At 43.8% G+C, this 20,684-nt stretch overlaps 1 protein-coding gene across 1 annotated transcript in view; it reads right to left on the bottom strand.

Annotated features, from left to right (window-relative positions):
• The window catches only part of runx2b (RUNX family transcription factor 2b), a 39,944-nt gene extending 32,853 nt beyond the window's left edge, over positions 1-7,091 (bottom strand). Inside the window, exon 1 of the mRNA XM_069158592.1 lies at positions 7,004-7,091. Within this exon, the coding sequence (XP_069014693.1) occupies positions 7,004-7,061 (58 nt within the window). The 5' untranslated portion in view covers positions 7,062-7,091. The remainder of the gene's footprint in view (positions 1-7,003) is intronic.
• Positions 7,092-20,684: the final 13,593 nt, after the last annotated feature.

Below are 20,684 nucleotides of genomic sequence, written 5' to 3'. Positions count from 1 at the left end.
AAGTAATCCACATTGAATCCACATTAAATTGACGTTTGTTCAATTTAACCACCTTAAACCACATTGAATCCACATTAAATTGACGTTTGTTCAATTTAACCACCTTAAACCGGCTCTTCACTTCGTCGCTCTTTCTGCGACCCGGGTGGTCGCGACGTCGAAGGCCAGCTCGAGCGTTTCTCTCCGACACTGACGTCTCTGACAAAACGGCAGTATTCGAGGCCCCGAGGATATCAACGGGCAGGGATTCAAGGTGTTGCGGGGAGAAGTTATAATTGTTGTCAAAAATGTTTACTACCAACAAAACTGTCGGCATGTCTGCGTAGAGCCACATCACCGTGTCCTCCTAAATATTTTACAATCCTTATAAATGCTGCAGAGGGCCGTTAAAGTAAAGCATCAACACGTGACCTTCTAAATTAGTTCGTTCTCATCCCCATTTCTCTTCATTCTTCTTTCTTCTCTTTCTCTCTGCTCCTTCCTCCTCTCTGGAGGCCAGTTTACAAATGAGAGCAACCTTTTCTAGCTTCCCCTCTTCTCCCCGGAGACTTGTCAATATCAGCTACACACACTATTCGAAGTTCAAAGACCAAGCATCCCCCTACGCCCCTCCCACCCCCCTTTGTGTCTCTGGGGCATATTTAATTTCAGTGTCTCTGCACACACTTGAATGGGTCACCAGGCGCGCTTGTGTGTGTGTGTGTGTGTGTGTGTGTGTGTGTGTGTGTGTGTGTGTGCGTGCGTGCGTGTGTGTGTGTGCCACAGGTGGTGCAGCGCTGGTGACTCTGATTATTGTGGTGACCAAAGCATCGCCGCCCCATCATGTTTGTCATCGCCCTGTTCCTGGGAGCGTGGGTGGGAGGGGAAGGATGGCGGGAGGACTTGAAGGGGACAGAGAAGAAGGCAGGAAAGGGAAGAATGGAGGCAGAGGAGGGTAGATGATGGTAAATGGCCACCCCCGCAGTGCCATATGGGAGGTGGTTTAAAAAGAGTCAGTTTTGTGTTGCTCTTACTGGATAAGCGCAAACCGATCCGTCTCTTTGTATCATATCTCCGTCTCACTTGCTCTTTTCCTTCTTTTAATGTTTCTTTCTCTCTAATTTCCTCACATTATATTCTCTAACATGACAGAATACGCACGCAGCCCCCTCTCTTGCACGCACGCACGCGCACGCACACACACACACACACACACACGCACGCGCGCACACACACACACACACACACACACACACACACACACACACACACACACACATTCAGAGCACCATGAAAGGCTTGTGTGGGCGTTGCTGAGTGGGTGGGCTCTCTGATTTTCAGGTGTATTTGATCTGTTGTGTTCACACCTCAGCGCTGGCAGGACGCCCACTGTGTGGGCAGGTAATTTGAGCAAATTAGGAGATGGGGCCTGTGTGGCATTAATGACACCCCATACCCTCCACTGCACGTCCAGCTATTGTTCCCCTCCCCTGCACACACACCTTTCTTTTCTTCCGCTCCCGACTCGCCCCGGTCCCATCTGCGCCTCCTGCTCCACACCCACCGTCGGTCCCTCTGAAGGGAGCAGTGTGTGGAATGCACACACACGGACACACACACACACACACACACACACAGTACACAGTACACATGGGGGCAGCAGGAGGAGGGGATTGGTTCCAGGTGCCAGTTTGAGTGAGAGCATTAATCAAATGGACAGATCTTCCTGTCACAGACACCTTAAATATATATACACACACACACACACACACACACACACACACACACACACACACACACACACACACAGAGAACTAGACTCTTTACACTCATTTCAACCAGTCATTACTCTGTGACAATGCTACACACCAAAGTCCCATTTAAAAAAAAAAAAAAAAAGACCAAATTCTCCACTGGTGCTTTTTTGAATGTGTGCTGAGTGATAAATGATCGTGACTTGAGAGAAAGTGAGCGTCGATGCCAGCGTCTGAGGGCGCGTTGTAACAAGGTGTACTTATCCCCTCACACAGCTCCACTGATGTGTTGCCAAGCTATTGATCACAGTCAGACTTTGATGCCCCTTTAACTCATCTTGTTTCACCGCCGCCTTCAAAAAATGGAGCCCAGTCCGGCTGCTTCGATGTTTACACTGCAGCACATTATGTGTTACATCATGTAAATAATCAGAACTGCTCTAAAAAATACGTCCAACCATCGCTGCTCTTTTCCTGAACTGCTGGAAAGTAGGGTTTTATGTTTGGGAGTCCGGCCTGAGTCAGAGGGGATACCGCATTCCTTTAAGATTAAACTAACAAGGCGAAAAACCTGCCCTTTTCTCTGGCGTGAGGCAGAACAGGTAAAGCCTTGTGTAGGTGCCGCGGCCGTGCTCTCGCTCACATCGTTTTACACGCTGAACCCAAACTTCCAGAGGGCTCGACACTCCATATTTCCCCCTTATAGAAACACGGCTGCAGCCGTTTCGCAGGAAGGGCGACGGGAACGTTGGAACAATGCTGCTCAGCTTTCCTGTGGTTTGACTTTGCTATATCAGCTCTGCTTAAAGACATCTTCTAACTTAAACAACTGAAATAAAGCATGAATAAATAGAAAAGCGAGCCCATGAACCGGGTTATAATACTGGTGTTCTGTTTCATTACGGTGAACCGCTTCCAAGATAGACCAATTTTCAAAGTGTTAGGTAGTTACTTCCTCTCTGAGGGCTTATATCGGATAACGGTAATTCGCCCAGCATGATGCTATTGAAATGCATGATGGGCTGCAGGATCTTGTTAAGTGTGAAAATAGCACAGCGCTGCATTAAAAGCTTCACTGCAACGGCATTAAGCTACCTGGCAATTATGGTGCATTCAAACATCACTGCTATGCGTAGCATGCACTTCCAGGGCGATCCAAAACACACACACACACACCAATTTGGCTTTTATTTCGAGCAAACACTGTCAAGATATTCACTGATTTTAGAACAAATTTAGCCTGATTAAAAAGAGAAGATCTAAGCACCCACAGCAGAGAACAAACAGGCTTCATAGCTCCTTTGAGAAAATTGATGTGAGTCTATTAGTAACACTTTAAACAAGCAGAACGCAACAGTGAGCACAATCAACTGGCAGGTTGTCTTATCATAATAGTGTAATTATCCCCACAGCTACTGAAATATGAAGGATAAAACAACACCGAGCCCCTGTGAGTATTTACACTCAATTCTCCATTTGTTGTTGTAGTCTCCATTTTACAGCCATAAGTGTAATCTCACTCGATTCAACAACTTTTTGGGACAGAAGAGAAGCCGGTATTGTACGGGAGTCAGTAGTTCTCAGCTGGACGGGGCAGCAAAGTGCATCAGTTTACGGGAAAGATGCCACACTAATGTTATACTACAGATCTTAGGGAAACAGCTCCAACATTGTAATGTCATATAAATATGACTTGTTTCCCAGAAAACAAGAGAAACCAGAAATTGATTATTTTAACATTCAACACTTAAAACTTATAAAAAAAAAATACAAAAAAACTTTCAGCTTCCACATCAACATTAAAATCACAGGTCACAGTGCTCCCGAGACTCTCTCATTTAGACTTTAATAACTGCCTGCAGCTTATTTTTGGCCACAATTAACCCACCATTCACTTCCAGTACAGTTAAGTGAAATCGCAGACCAATTAATCTATCTTTGATTAAACCCTGATCACATTAACACTCCTCACCTCCCTGATTGCCCTCAGGAGTCACGTAGACGAATGGGAACCACCAGCGCTAATAAGTCCTAATAGCTGGCGCAGCCTCACAAACACAACCAGCACCATTTTCCTCCATCAATACGACCCTGCTGGGATTAAATAACATGTTTGCCTCAGAGGTACAATTAAGCGATGCTAAATAGAGTTCCTTTGAGCTGGGAGTTAAGGGAAGAGTCTTCTCTGCACAGTAGCAGCCAGTGAAGAGCTCTCACTTTTTTTTTTTTTTTTTTTTTCCCACTGGCATTTTCAAATTACCTATTGATGAGTGGGCTTCACGTCTCTCGCGCCGGCTGGGGGGGGGGGGGGGGGGGGGGGGGGGGGGGGGGAAGGGAAGGATGTCTGGTTCACTTTTAAGATGTCTCCAAGAAGCAGGCCCTGTGGTTAGATCTAAGGCAACACTTATGCAACAGAAGCTGCCTTTCTCAAATACATATACGGTTTCCCTGCAAATTATCTGAGATTTTCTTTTGGGGAAAGTTTTCCGCTCGGAGTCTTCAGATATTTACCCTCATCGTCCCGCTTCTCTTTTGATCGTGTTGATTTGGGTCTCTCTGTGTAAGCATTTCTTTTTTCTTTTCCTCTACTGTGACTGCACAACTTTACTGAACGATAATTGCTCCCATGACTTAATTGTCTATATGTAATTAAGTTTGTAATAGAGAAAAGAGGCACTTAAATGTTCCCCAGAGAGGCATGGTGGTTGAGTGGGTGCCACACATGTTGAAGATTACTTTGCCCTCTCCATCTGATCTGCCAGTATGAGGAGTTATAAAAAAAAAAAAAAATAGATTTGAAGCAATTAAATGAAAAAAATTGCTTGATGTAAATGCCAAGACAAATTTTAATGAGCCCCCTTTTCTCAATTTGGAATATTTGCCCGCTCCCTCAAGTCACTTTAATTTATCGCTGGGATTTCTACGCTCAGTTCTAAATTAAAAATGTCCTTAATAAACACAAGTATACGGACGGAACGGAGCAATGTGGCTTTCTAACTAGCAAAACAATATTTTGTAGGTCTCAGCAAACTGGCTGACGCTGGACAAAATGATCCAGGAGAAACATGGCAGCAGGAGAACTTCAAGAAAATATGTAAAATCAACAAAAGGCAACACTTGAGCTCAGTTTTATTATGTTTCTGTGCACCGAGTGGATTTAAACTGAGAGGAAAACACAGCTGAGACTTACATCTTTCAGTTAAGATAAAGAGAACTGTATTTATGTATTAAAATCTTCATATTGAATGATATATTGAAGGTAAATGTGAGTTTATTGAACTCAACTTCAATCAAACTCAGATCCTTTCTGTCTGACCAAAGCAAAAATATTCAGGACGCCAATCCTGATTTTTGCCAGTTCTGACACAGCGCTGTACACGACATTTATTTATCCAGAATTATAAATACAACAGAAGGAGCTGGTGGTCTTGCAAAATCACACTGTGCTGTCAAGGGGACTTTTTGTGGTTGTACTGACAGATTTACTGCCCAGATGTTCATAAACAGGGGCAACAGCAATGAGGCGCGGAGCAGTTATCAGTCAGCGATGCTTTATGAGAATTGATCTGCGGCTATCTCCCCTCTGAGCGTCTCTACCTGAACATCTGTGCACATCTGCTCTTCTCTCTCTCTCTCTCTGTCTCTTCCCCTGTCTGCCTCTACTAGCAGCATGCTTTCAATTTCCTGTGGCGGTCGTTCCTCTCCTCTCCTCTCCTCCGCTCTCGTTCTCCCGCTCTCCGACCCCCGGCGCACACCGAGAGGTCAGGGGGTTAACGTGGTAATAGGTGGTGGTGATTGGTCGGAGACGCTCCCTCTCTTTCCAGCTTTCAGAGCGCATTAGGAGCCACCGTGCTTCTGTGCCGGAGCCGGGGGAGCCCAGAACAGCTGCGTCTGACCACGGAGCGACTTCTTAAAAACATCTTTTAAACATTTGATTTGGACAAGAGGAGCGGAGGCTGTGGACCGGAGCGGGGGAGGAGCGGGGGGGAGAGAGGAGGGAGGGGGTTGTCTATTAACCTGAGCCCGTCTATTTCTTGTGTCGCGCGGGGGGGGGGGGGGGACTGAAAATGTTTGTTTGAATTTGAGACATTCATCTGGTAAACCTAAAACATCATTTATTTGGCTGATGAAATTAGGCTGTGTAAAGAAGCTGTCACAACACAACGCATCAAAACCCAAAACAGAGGCCGCAGAACTGCAGCATGCAGGATGGCCTTCACAGGTAGTTGGAAATCATTAGGTTGTCACGGCTACTGTTCACACGTCTCATATATTTTGGTCCTATTTCCTATAGATCCACTTCAGGAAGCAAGGAGGAATTGGACTAAGACAGAAAAATAAATATGAAAAGTAAATTGAACTTAAACATGCAATATTTCGATGAGAAGAAACTGCAAATCAAGAGTTTATTGTACAGAAGAAAACATATTTTGTGTTTTTTAGTGTTAGCAGAGAAGCAATAAATCAGAAGCAACTGATTGTTTTAAGTTTAAATGAACCATTACAGACTTAAGTTATGAATTCATAGGATGAGAGTGGATCAACTTCTTGTTCAATCTGGATTTATGTCTGTGGGTTAAAGGCTCCCTGGAGGCTGCAGAAATCGACACTGATTAATTAATGACAGCAGCGCGACCGAACAATTTCAGGAAGCGATTACAGAGTTTTCTTGGCAAACTAATCGATACTTCTTGTCGATGCTCAATAAGAGACACCCAGCGCAGTCATACACAGCCCAGTAAATCCCCACATCTTGTTTCAATGCTCCACTGTAAACGCTCCGCTGCAGCGTCTGTTTACGTCTGTCAAAAATATCACCCGTGCTTTTGTTTTTGGTTCCGCAATGGCATCGCTTTGTAAATCTATGGGCTTGTTGCACAAACATGTCATCCCCCTCTTCCAGAAATATTTATAAACAACACATAAGAGTAAATATTGCAATCTCTAAGTGCAGACTTTTCTTTTTTTTTGGGGGTATTTGTGCACCCAAAAAAAGAAGAAAAAAAAAAAAAAAAGCGCCTTGATGATGGTTGGATCTTTCTTCCACCACTAAAGCTTGGATCCTGATAGCAGGGTCCTCAATGACCTCAGCTGATCTCCCCCACTCATCTGGATCCTTCACTCAGATCCGATATGTTTGACCATTTTTACTCAAACCCCTTAATTCCTCCATCCAAACCTCAACACCTGACCCCAGAGTCCTCCCCGCGACCCAAACCCCCGACCCCAGAACTCCAGACACAACAGCAAGCAGCAGAAGCGGTACTCACCCCAGAAGAAGTTTTGTTGACATGGTGTCACTGTGCTGAAAAGGCTGTTCGATGCCATAGCTGCCTCTGGTCGCAGCAAGCCCCACTTTTGTTCCTCTGCGGTTTCCGTGACCCTTGACACGTCCTAAACCAAGAGCATGTCATGAGGAAAAAAAATGGAAAAGCCATCCACAAGACATGCTTTTACGTATCAACTATTCAGATGACCACAAGTAACAACCAGGTCTGGTTTTATAGAGCAAAAAAAAAAATTGCAGAGGCAAATATCGCCTTTGCGGATAAATCAGATGGTGTCGGACTTGCTTGCTTGGCGAGTGTGGTTGGAACGTACTTACTCGCTTAGCGCCGTCCTTGTGACTGGTGCTGGCCCGCGACGATTAACCATTTACACTCCAGGTCGCCCTCAAACACCAACCCCGAGCCGCACGTCTGTGGTTCTGTGGTTGTTTGGGAGGCGAGCAGAGCCCTCACACAACCCAAAAGGCACCAGCTTTAAAACTCGTCTCTTTCCTGCCCTCCATGTGCCGTCACTGGAGAGCCTGGGTCACATGCCCTCTGACGTCATCACGGCACAGCAGCGGAGTGGGACAGCCTACCGTTGTGGCTTTCTTCCCTCTCTCCTCTCGTCTTCTCTTCTCTCTGGACTTTTTTCTCTCCTCCCTGGCTCCCCTCCTTCCTTCTCCTCTTGCGCGTGGTTCGGCAGCGTTTTCCAGGCTCTCTGGGGACTGGAGTCTGACGCTCCCATGAGTCAGGAGGCTTCAGTGGGGGCAGCTTGTTCAACCGCCCATGCCCCCCTCAGCATATGGGGAACAGTGCTCTCTCTACTTTGCTCTCCCTTCACTCTTTCATCCCCCTCCCTCCTCTCTCCTCTCTCCCTCTGACTCGGCTGCTCCTTCCCTCAACTCCTTTAACAGGCTGCCGTGCTGCTCCTGTCTGCCTCTGAGCAGGGAGAGCTGAGCTTGGTAAGATTTGAGGGTGTGAGTGAAGAGCGAATGGCTGGCTGGCTGGCAGTGTGAGACTCTGTGTGTGTGTGTGTGTGTGTGTTTGCGTGCGTGTGTGTGTGTGTGTTTGTCCGCATGTGCAGCAGAGAGAATGGGGAAAGAGAGAAACCCGAAGGGAAAGCGGAGGTGGTGTGACACACGGCTTATTTACAGAGGAGTGAGTCTGAAGAAGTTTCTTCCGTCTGAATTTGTTGTCTTTCTCCCGTCTCACACGCTGCTGGGTCACAGACAGTAGTCGTGTTATTGCGTTGTTGTTACCGTAACAGCCGTGTTTGTGTTTGTGCATGTGCATGGACGTATCCGAGCCTGCGCTCAGCTTTTATTGGCTCTCATGGAAGCGACAGACGGGGGCGATTCCTGTAAGAGGCCATAGATCACGGCCACCTGTCTCCTCCGTGGAAGAGACGCCTTCTCACACACATGCAAACACCCACACGGACGGACACAGACACTAGGCAAGGCCGGCCTGCCAACATTGTAGTGCAGAGTAGGCAGGTCATGACAATTAGGAATGAATCATCACACGCCACACACACACACGCGCACGCACACAAACACACACACATACACACACACACACACACACACACACACACACACACAACGATTCCCACACATGCTGTACACACCCTCCCACATCTCAGCGTGGTTCCTCTTTGATCAGCGATCGCAGGTGTTTGTTGCAACAGATCAAAAACACAGACGGGGTGTTAGTGCAGAAGTGGAGGAATGTGAGGAATGAAGCCGGGCGTTCAGTCAGGTTCGAAAGTGTTAAACTAACGTTTGTCACTATAGCCGGTGGGCAAGCGTGACTAAGCAGTAAATAGTAAAATAGTGCCCCGGGCTTTTTTCATGAGATTTGTTATTGCCAGATGAAACTTTTAATCAGAAATGATATATCGCTGATGTTGAGTTATGGGCTGTGATTAAAAACAAAACAAACAAAAAAAACATTTTCTCACTAACAAGATGGTATCTCTCCATGTCGGTAGATTGGCTTTTATGTGGCATTGGCTTTGAGATTTCACACAGTCAGTGTCTTTAGAGAAACAATGTTGCCAATGCTACACAGACCTCCCCATGGACTATTAAATGGCTGGACGTCAATGGTGGCTCAGATAAAAACACTGTTCTGTGGATTATTCATGCTGCTGCTGCTGAATTCTCTGGAGCACCCCAAGCAACCTTACTAGGATCTCTACTGTTTTGGGAAGCCAGTAGATAACAGACACTTCAAACACAGTCAGATAAAGTCAAAACGTTTTGGGACGATAAGTTACATTAAATGGGAAAATATCATTTTTTTTTAAAATTTGTTTTATTGCCAACTCCAAAACTAGTATAATATAGTGAAAATAGGAAGCATTCTCTGATTGTTTGGGTGTTTCTTTTATATATATCAGAGTACTATTTGATTATTTGACTTGAAGTAATTTATAATTTTACAGCAACGTAACATGATATGTTAAAAAGGTAGGCACTTTGTTCTTACAAATGTTTTTACAAAAGTTACATCACAGCCCCGAGTTAAACAATTCAAAGTGTGTACATTTGACTTCATTAAATTGAAGTGAGGCCAAATGACAAATTTGTAATTTGTTTTTGCACTCAGGCAACATAAAGAAATATAACTTCAAAATTTGTCAAAGCAATTAAAGTAATAGACCAAATAAACAAATACTATCTGGCTAAATGCTGAAATGAAGCATGTAGTCATATTTTAGCAAAGGAGTCTGAACCATTATGTTTTTCTAATAATTCTGACCTTAATTTAGGTTTAGAGAGAGAAAAAAAAGTGAATAAAAATGTCAAACATAAAGTATAAACACCACCCCCACCCCTCTCACCCCCCACATTCCTCAGCACAACAGCATTTCCACAAGTCTTCGCCACCTACCTTATTTTTGTGCAGTGAAACATTTTCCTTGGCCTGGCACTTTGTAAATATTTGCTGTCTAAAACAAGAACATGCCTCTTGAGTTGCAGCGCATGTTACAGAATCCGTAGGGAAAGGCTATTCAAATCCTGCAAACACACTAACTATCACAGCGCATACACAGCACCGATTTCTATTTAGAGATTTGATCGATCAAGTCACGCCTGCAATTTAACTTCACTCTAAATATAAAACCAATTTAACTGCATCCTTAATAATTATCAGACCGTTTGGGTCTCCAGTACAACAGCACAGACAGGCTGCACATGAGGACTAGTTTGGTACGTGATACTAAAGTATTTCCAGAATAATATTGAAGGTCATGTATAAACATCTTTAAGGTTACTGCAAATGGATGCTTTTCTGTCAGAAGCGTTAAACTTCAGGACAGAGTCCAGCCCCGCTGTGAGTTCTGCTGAGCCTCAGTAAATTATATGCAGTATGATTTGCACATCGTGATTAAATCTAAAACACGGGATGAAAAAATAAAGCAGAAATGTCAAACCCCGCTCACATGGCAGGAAACACAACTTCTTGGGTGGCACGGCATGTGATAAACAACCTTGATGGTGAAAATCTGAACTGTGATGATGTTGCAGTCTCGGATATCTCTGCACAGATCCTTTAAGGACGGCAAAGATTGTAACTGGAAGCAGCGGAGGATGCCCCCCCGGTACAGTAACGAAGTTTAGTTAAAGTCGGCCAAATATTGTTTTACTTGCCCCGCTCTCGGTCAGGTCGAAGGTTCAGCCACCTTAAGAAAACCACAACAACCTTTTTCATCACTGGAACCTCGACTGAAACTGCTGCTCGTCTGAAGATTCAACTCAACTACGCCTTGATCTAAACTGGGAAACATGCAAATGGAAGAGTCCGATTATTTTTTTATAAGAAAATTGTTTATGGAACATTTGACAACTCGACTTGAAAACTTGTTTATCGAATTTATGCCGGCCTGATGGGAGGAATATTTGGAAATTATTGAGAGAGGAGCCAAGCAAGGCCGAGTCGGACTGTGAGCATTTAAAGTTTGTGTAAAACACAGTGTTTTAATGGTTTTAACATATCTAATCATGTGTATATAAGAGGAGGAGGAAGTGCTATACAGCAACTCATTAAATAAAAACCACCAGTGTGGAAGCTACATTTTGCTGAAGAGACAATTTTATAATATATGTCCTTCTTGCTGTCAAAAAAAAAAAAAAAAAAATCTTTTATGTGAAGGTAATAATGTTTAAGGCTGGAATATGATGTGGAATATAATATTTCATTCATTACTGCCTCTCCACTGGTGGCCGTATACTACCCTCGCTGTACTTGTGCGTCTGTGCGGCGCTGAAGAGCTTGGCCATGCTCTGAGCTCTGGCCAAGGTCTGCCCTGAGGACTGTGGTTGATGGCCCACCCTGCCAGACACTTTCTCTCTCCTACCACTCAGGACCACACACCTTCAAATGGACTCACTTTGTTATCACAAGCTCTCATAGAAACATAATAGAGGTATCATGTGTTGGAACACGCTTAAAATGACACATGCTATTAGCGCAGCGTGAGAGCGATGGCGAGCTGCTTCCTCGCTTTGTCACAGCAGACGACCTTCGCAGTCGACCGCTTTCACAGAAGATGACTTCCTCGCAGCCGAGTATTTCAGGAAAAATATTAGGGCATAATGACACCTAAGATGAGTTAAAATTAACTCAGACTGAGGCTGTCTGTACTCGTCTCTTCTGCGAAAGCTAAAAATGACGTGACATAATTAGCCCGGCGCAGACATTACACACATGGAGGGATTACAGTATTAGAAAAGGAAGGGCTTATTAATAGCCCCTCTTTGGCCCGTGTTGTGTACTCTCTCTGGCGAGGCATCAGAACGGCCCGGCCGGGGCAAACAGGCAGGTACAGTGATTCACTTTAACAGGCGACATCTGTAAAACGCCAAGGTAGTTTACACTGCGGCCGAGCCCGAATTAACGTGCTTTCATTGGAAACAAACACCACTTGCAATCAGCTTCTGTTGGCCGCTGGTGTGAACGTAAATATCTCCTCACGGCGCTGCTGAAGGCAGAATGGCGACCGGCAGCCACTTCAACACGGTCCAAAAACTATGGAAGTGCAGAAACATAATCTTTGACGCCATGTCGCCAAGAAGATGTTGATGTTCGACGCAAATTGTTTGGTGAAGTACGGTATGGCAGACTCTTAATGAAAAGTAGATATTTTTCTTTTGGAGTCCAGCGGTGGTATTTACATCTTCCAGTGACTTCAGGCCCTTTCTTGTGGTGTCTGGACAGCTGTTTTTGGAGTCACAGCTTTGAGGGAAAATAAAAGTCGGCCTTTAAGTAATAAGGGGAAATGTTTAATATCGAATGGCGCGCGCACAACCTAAACACACATTAAAAATAGCTCTCGGAGATGTGATTACATAAAATTGCAAAAACGGGGGAAAGTCGGATCATTGGTGTAGGCAGCGATGAGGAGGAGGCTGTGGCTGACCACCGAGAGACTGAGCCGTTTCTTTTTTATTTTTTTTTTCCTCCATTCCTCATTTTAATCAAGGGCCCGGTCCAGGATAAACAGTGCCTACCTACACTGCAGTTCAAACAGCGAGGCCCGCCGAGACCCAAGCGATGATTTCTAAATGTTCACTGACAAGTTGGTTTAATTTGTGTGCTAAGTAGATGGAGTCCGACTTATATATATCTTTCTTATTTTGGCGTGCATACCACTCTCCCGCGATTTCTCCACCTCTGAAACTTCATGGCGCTTCCTGAATGAAAAGCATGCTGGTCCTCCGCAGGTCCCGCTGTCTGGTTTATATATGCCATGCTGTGTTAAAGGTGAGGACAGGTCCAGCCGCGGAGACCTGAGCTGAGACCTACAGCGGCTCCTCCATACCGAAGATTTCCTCACCATGCCTGAGGACCTCGCTGATGCTCCTGCGTGCTTCACCTCCAGCTTTACTCTGATTTCCTCCACAGTCGGTGTCCAGTGAGGCCGGTACAGTATAGTTGCGGCCACTGGAAACCCTGTCATTGTGTGGTCAGCTGTCAACAGCTGAGAGAGTTCACAATAGCAGCGAGGCCCGAGGTTGACAGAGTTCAAGTGACTGAACTGCGAAGTCAGCGTTATAATTACATCGCGCTGATGATACAACTCCACTACAAGGCTGAGAGTCACATGACGCCCCCGGTCACATGATGCTGTCACGCCAAGCAAATGTCAATAACACAAATGACTGTGCGTCATGCGTAAGCGAGTGCGAGGAAGAATAAATTAACTCTGCGCAGGCCGTGACTCAGATCTGGGGGGTCACAACAGCCAATCACAACCTGAATGAGCTCACAGATAAGCTGCCCATTATGTGTCTCAGAAACTCAAGTTTACTTGCTGAGGAGAACAAAGTGCGTCTGATGAAGGCAGACAGCTCACTGGAGAAACAAGCTATTATGAGGAGGAGTTCGGCACTGTGTCACTGACAATGGGGCAAACAAAAGGCTCTGTTGTCTTCTCCAGTCGGTGGGTTATTTTTTTGTTTTTTTCTGTGGCGCTTTTGTGATGGATAATTGCCCTCCTCACATGATTTCATAACGCTGTGACTCGTCTTTCAGTCCCTGTTTAACACAATAACAAGATAAAAAAAAATAAAGAGGGGAGGAAGGAAAGGGATCATCTAAAACTGAATTTTTTAGATGTTCTTTAGAAGTGGCTGCTTTTCTTCATTGTGGTGTATAATTTTAGAAAGATGTATGAGCAGGACACCGACTTGAACCAGTCAAAATACAGCCTGAAGCGCAGGCAGGACTGCAAGACGGCAGGACTGCAGGACGGCAGGACGGCAGGGAGGCAGGCAGGCAGGCAGGCAGGGAGGCAGGCAGGCAGGCAGGCAGGGAGGCAGGCCAGCTCCCAGAGTTCACTGGCTGCATTGTCTTGGGATAATCATTTGAAAAGAGTGCTCACACAAATGTACCATAGTTTATGGCTTTATATCATACTGATGTTTGAATATCAAATTCAACTCAGATGGGAATACTCAAAGTCAACCCACATTAAAAATGGATAAAAAAGTATATTAGTTTACTTTTCTAACAGTAGAACAACGACACGGTGTGGGATAAGGAGGCGCTATTTATCACCTGCACCTCTTGAAAGATTAATGTTTTGTCTTGTTGACAGTAGTATACTAAATTCTGCAGAAATGCCTGACTGTGTTTCAACCCCAAGGACTGGGCTGAACTGTAAACACTGTTTTCAAACACAAAAGCCAACTGTATGTGCGCGGAGGTAACCCCCGGGCCATTGTCTATTAGATGCTCGCTAGGTATGCAATCTCTTTTCTGAGTCAGCAGAGATCAATCCAGGACAAGCCAGCCGAGGAATGTATTTACTCTTTGTGGAGAAAACACTTCACTTCAAACAGAAAGTCTGATCACATTGCAATGAATGTTGGAATATGACTTATCTAAAAACATATCAGTACATGGGAGTGCATATATTACAGTGTAGCAGGACAGAGCTAAACACATAATATTTAGTGTTAGAAAACTGCATGTAAATTTGGCTTACGGCGCTTTAAGTAAGAGCATAATACTCAAAAAGCCTGTTGAGCAGAGGCGGATTAGAATTTGCTTAACTGAAATACATTTCATAAACAATGTGTTATTTTTATCATCACTACATTCAAAATAACAAAGTGTTATCAGCAAACTGTACATAAATGTATATTTGCATCTATATGTAAAATTTAACCATAGCGGTCCAATTCTAAAAGCAAAAACGCAAATAAAACATCTACGTGTGTCTTTCCCAAGACTCAAGACATCTGAACGGTGCCCTGTGGCAACGACACATTTGGAAGAAGCCTAAACTGGCATGAGGACCTAATGCTGTTCCAGTTACTGGGGACTTCTAATTGCATGTCTCCCTGTAACAGACTGTAGCAGACTCTTATTTCCAAACAATGTAAAATACTTTTGTGCCCTTTTAATCCCAAACAGTCCCAAAAACTAAATATGAAAGGAGCACAGCTGCAGTTAAATGAGCTTTCTAATGTGTCTGGTTTGAACAGTACACTCACATATTGTTGCCTCTCCAACGCTATTTTACAGATGGTGGTTTTGGGATGCGTAGCTGTGAATTACAATGACGGGTTTTTTTTTTTTTTTTTACTCTCAAAACATTCCTACAGCCTGCAAAGATGAAATGCTGGAATCCGAGGCACGATGCTAATTTGAAGACAGAATAAATCTATAAATCTGACTGGCCTGGGGCTATACAGCCATGATAATTACAGGTTGACTTTACAGACATGCAGACATCTCTCATCTGCACTGCTAATAGTATAACCAGCAGGCTGCTGCGTGCTCGCTTAGTGTCTAGCAGTAGGGGTGAGCAGAGGTAAGCTGTAACAATGATATCATTATAAAGCAGAAATCGCTTGGCTCAAATTGCATGTTGTTATGATAAAGATTTACTGCAGCTTAAAGACAAGGATCTGTTTGTCTTTACTCTGTGTGTGACTTCTAGGACTGTCCGTTAATTACCAATAATTCAGAAATGAAAAAAAAAAGAAAAAAGAGAGGAATGTAAAGCCAGATGTTCAGGCGATGCCATGGCATTAGTTGGCAGCCAGAATTAAATCATATTTGTGTCCCTCTAACAAACAAACAGGCATCTCCTTCAACTGGCAGCGTGGCTATCTGAGGAAGATCTGACACTACGCATAACAGATGATCTGGGAGGACAGGGCTGCATCTGGTTGTAGTTAAATCCTTGTTTTGCTGTGTCCTTCAGACTTGGTGCCATAGGCCCAACTGCTCAAGCAAGTAGAGTTCATATGAACACAAAACCAACCATGCGGTGCCTGGAAGACTCCCCACAGAGGTCAGCTGCAGGACTCACCGGCCCAGGAGACAACGGATCGGGACAGGGTGGATTGGATCGCTGCTGCAAAAAAACACGAGAAAGAGACATTTGAGACGTTAAATAGACCCTTGGCCATGTGGGGAGCTTCACTGAGCTAGAATTTTGGAGACGGGGCAAAATGTAGGCCTGCTCAGATTTAATCTGTGCTGTTAACAAAATGTATTCTTTTCCTGTTTCTCATTTTATTTCTCCGTGAAGTTATGGGTTTTTCTCAGCTGTCTGGGTGGGCTGGATGAGTTCCACATTGGTGGCCAATCAGGACAGGTAGGTCTTTGGTCCAAACCAATCAAACTCTCTCATTCTCTAATACGTGACGAATTTCTACGCACAACTGCTAACACGCCATCTCCGCTGACAACAGGCCCGCCCTGCACCGGTCGGCCGTTCTGCCTCTCCGACTGCATTTGTAGGAGTTCATCAGAGGCAGTTATATTGTTTTTGCATGGTCAGACTTTTCCGGGTATTTTTGCGGCCTCCTGTTTGCACACCTGGCGGAATTGTGAAAGTTTGTCTTGGGTCATGTGTGTTTACCCACCCCAGGCCCCAGAGGTGACCCCATCACGCCACCGACAGGGAGGCCAGCACTTGCGTGTGGCGATTTCCAAAGTGGCCAAGTTTGGAGGAGGGCCACACTGCCTGTGCTGCCTTTCAAGCAATCTGGCCCCGCTCTGGCTGTGCCGGGAGCGGTGGTGTGTGTGTGTGTGTGTGTGTGTGTGTGTGTGTGTGTGTGTGTGTGTGTGGAGGGGGGGGGGCTTGTTGGCAGGGAACTGCTATGTTTTCAGAAGCACAGACTTCTGGCAGCATCGCTCAATATGATGGAGAAAAATGCCTGCTGCTAATGAAAGCCAGCAGTGTCTCTCCAATTGGACGGCAACCCAAAAGGCATTATGTAACTGAGATACCGTAAACATTTCAAAATTGTCTCTCAACAAATTATCAGTGTTTATTTTTTCCACATTATGTCTGATATTTTTGAAACAGTTTGTAATTGAAGGAAAAGCTCTGAATGTGGACTAAGTTTCTTTTGAAACCAAGGACATTTAGTCTGCAATTATTTTTCTATTCCATTATCAAACAGCCCATTGGCCGTAAGATTTCAGGAGGGCAAACACCAGGCGTAGTTTCGAGATGTTATTTGTAAGGACCTAATTTGTATCAATAAGCAATCAAAATACAAAGTCTGACTTTGTGGCTTTAGGTCAATGTTAGATGTTATATTTAGGAGGTGTAATTTGACTTAATTAAATCAAGATCCTGCTTTATCAGAGATGTGCAAACACTGCATCTGCAATAATCGGCGGCTGGTGAATGCTCCTCTTTCACTCATGTTTTGATAGCGGTGTTTTTGGCCCGAGCCCAGTGCTGCACCTACACTATGTATTAGTCAAATATTTATCTTGTTCAGAAATACGTGGCTATATTGAGATGGAAATTGGGTAAGATGATTTAATGGGCACACCAGAGGACCTTCTTGGGTGCCAAAGTTTCGCAATTTTGGTGGTCTTCTCCCAGAGATCAGACACCCGAAGGGTCGTTTAGGAGACCACGAGATGCCATGATTCAAGACCCACTGAGGGGACATGAAAGTGTGCGAAAGATGGAAGGGTCTGGATGGCAATTACTGCTCATCAAGGCAAATTTCAAAGGGTGACTAAATTGTTGAAAGTCTTACAATATGAAAGATTTACAGTTTTTCCCCTTGGTGTCTTCCCTAAAGACTTGGGGTGGGGAAGCAGCATTTTTATGTCTGCACAGACATCATTGCTGCACAATTAACTATAAACTCCTCTTCACAGGAGGATATTTTCTAAAGCTCATGGAGTTAATCTAAACTTACATTTGAATTGCAGAGACATTCCAGCCTGTCCAACGTACATATTTGCTGTACTGTTTACTGTATAACCATTAGATCCCACTGGAATAACAGGAGTGAAACATTAAAGACAAAATCTGTCTCTGTCTTTATTTGGAATTCTAAATCTTCCTCCCTTTGACTTTTTTGCTGCAGACCAGCATAGAAAATCTGATTTTCCAGTATATTAAATGAACCAACTTTCACTCAAAATAGATTGAAGGAACACTTCATCCTTAAAGCTGTTTCCTCTGGAAGATTCCTAGCAGTATTTGAGAGCTGAATAAGTTTCTAACTTCACATTGCACTTCATATATCACAGTTACTGTCAACTGTCATAAACTTTAAAATAATATTTGTCTTGTTGTATTTTTCTCCGTGTCATGAAATTTGATGAAATGTTCTAAAGTGTCTTTTTGTGTTGTCCTTTGGATAACCAGCCACGGGGATAGATATTTCCAGAAGGTACTACTAAAGTTACAGCATGAGGGGAATGAATCAATATACCCGAGTTCTGCTTTTTCACTTTATAGTAACACTTAACCACTGTACAGTTCATGGTTTAAAAACATTGAAAGTACCTTTAAGTTTTACCATGAATAACAATTTATGAACTTTTACTAAAAATGCTAAGGTGATTTGCAGCAATTCAGGGGTAAACATAATGTGTAAACAAAATTAATATCATGAAAGCTGTATGTCTAGAAGGGTAACAAGTATAGGGTGTATTAGCTGTGTGTATAAATTATGAAAGTAATGTTAAATTTTGTTGTTGTGTGCTTTTGTGCAGTGTTTGTCTGACAGGGTGTCAAATGGGCCCATGAATTATTTCCAAAGGAGCCATTTCTCCATCAAGAGAAACAGAAAGCAATATTTCTAAAACTATACACGCACTGAATAATAATAAATAATATGAGAATTTTTAAATCTAATGAATAGGCATATAATACATGTCTGCTACAACTATATAATTTAATGCAATCCAGTCCAACAAACCTGCCACAAATCCTTTACTTAGGAAGACTCAACCTTTGTCCTTGACCCTCCACTGACCCCTGAGACTTCTGCCCCTGGTCCCCGGCCCTCTCCATTCCTTCAAATGAATACCAACGGATTCATGTAAACATTAATAGCCTGCTAAAATCCTGACCCTGTTCATGATTTTTATTGGACAATTGGGTGCAAGGAGGTCAAAGTGGTTGGCAGTTTAATGATTTGTCCATATTGGCCTCTTTCGCTTAAACCCTGTTCCTTTAATGTTTAATTTCATTGCATGTATGATTTCTCTCACTACCTGTGAATCATGTGGCTGAGACTTGCAGCGTTCTCCCAGATTGCTAAATTCGGGAGGTAACATTTTTAAATGCAACAAAGTCAAGCTGATGTCCTTCAAACCACACATTATTATTACCCAGTTGTAAAATGTATTATTTTATTTACTTTAATACTTCCACTTTTACCATTCGTAGCTCATGTGTTTGGTCAAGAAAAAAAAACCTCACGAAGCATTTTGATAATTCTCTGTGACCCTTCCCAAAGGTTTCCCAACATGGAGAAACTTGGGTGGCCTTGATAAATGACATTTGACATTTAGAACTGCTTGCATTCATAATAGTCATTACATCAGTGTTCCCTAATGGTGGTTCTCATTTTAATGGGCGGGATTATATAAAAGGCCGTGACGTTTATATTGAATCTGTTTCACCTAATTAGAGTGGAATGGTGGATGTAACGCTCTGCTTATTCACAGGCACAAACCACCCGATTCGCAAATATCCTTCCCTCTAATACGACCGCAGTGCTTTTGTGTTGTTTCAGGTACAAAATCTCCACGTTTCATTTATTTCAGAAAAACCTCAAAATGAATGAGGAAATGTATGGCAAATTGTTTAGGCGTAAAGTATAATTCGGCAAGACGTGAATTTCTGTTGGATGGTCTGAATTTGCACAATAGGGCAAGGCTTCAGGCAGGTCAGGTTTCACTGTATCAAGGCTCTAAAATTGACGTTATCTTTTGTTGTGAGAGATAAAATGCCACGGGGGAGCTATCCGAGGCACCAGTGTGAACTGCTATTACAAAGTCATTGAGCAGCAGCGGTTATCTGCCCTGACCTTCTCTTATAACCGGGACTGGGTTTCCCTTAGGCATGTCTGTACTACACTAAGATCTTCTAGCTTTCACTGTAAGCTAATGTGCAAACATGATCTCTGTAAAATGCTTTTAGGAATCTTCACAGGGCTAAGTGCCCTTATGTAACTGGTCTAATTACTTCAAACAAGAGTAGTGGCTCAATCTTACACCTGGCACAGGGTGGCGCCAGGGATGACTTTACTGGTGCTTGCTGGTCTTAACGCTTTAAATGTGTTGAGGTGCATTGTTGGTACATTGCTATCTTAAGGAATGAGAAGGCGATAGACCAAAAAAAAAAAAACTGTTCTTAAGTCAATGGCACACATGGGAGGAAGTTGAATGGGAGTTCATGGAGCCAACCTCTAGAACGGCACTCAATGATATCGCAGCTTAGGGCACTTCCGTATCGGTCTCATTTTTCGGAACTGGAAGCTACGTCTACTTGTATATACAGTCTATGGTCTGCCTACACTCGATTGACAATAGTTTCTAGCTGTTGCACCCTAATGGGCGTAGACCTCGGGTTAATGTTGAAACTATTGGAGCCGCCCTAACCAATTGGAATTGACTGGCATATACCGTATGTTGTGTGCTGAAAACTCCAACTACTTTAACGTCATCCGACCTTGCCACCCTCACTGGTTGCTGATTGGTCCGCCTTCAGACTGGTTGGGTGAACCAACATAATCACAGCAAAGACCGAAGCTCTGACTGATAGTTGAGAAAATCCAGGATTATGTAACAGTGCACAAACATGCAAAAGACCAAAAACATTCAAATGCGAAAGATCATTATTGTGTCCATCAATCTACTCAATCTGCACATGAGCACATTAGTTTTC

Source organism: Embiotoca jacksoni, unplaced genomic scaffold (genome assembly GCF_022577435.1).
Source record: "Embiotoca jacksoni isolate LCO1_2020_lvr unplaced genomic scaffold, fEmbJac1.0.p SCAF_23, whole genome shotgun sequence".
NCBI lineage: Eukaryota > Metazoa > Chordata > Actinopteri > Embiotocidae > Embiotoca > Embiotoca jacksoni.
This window is presented reverse-complemented; position numbering and strand designations above follow the sequence as displayed.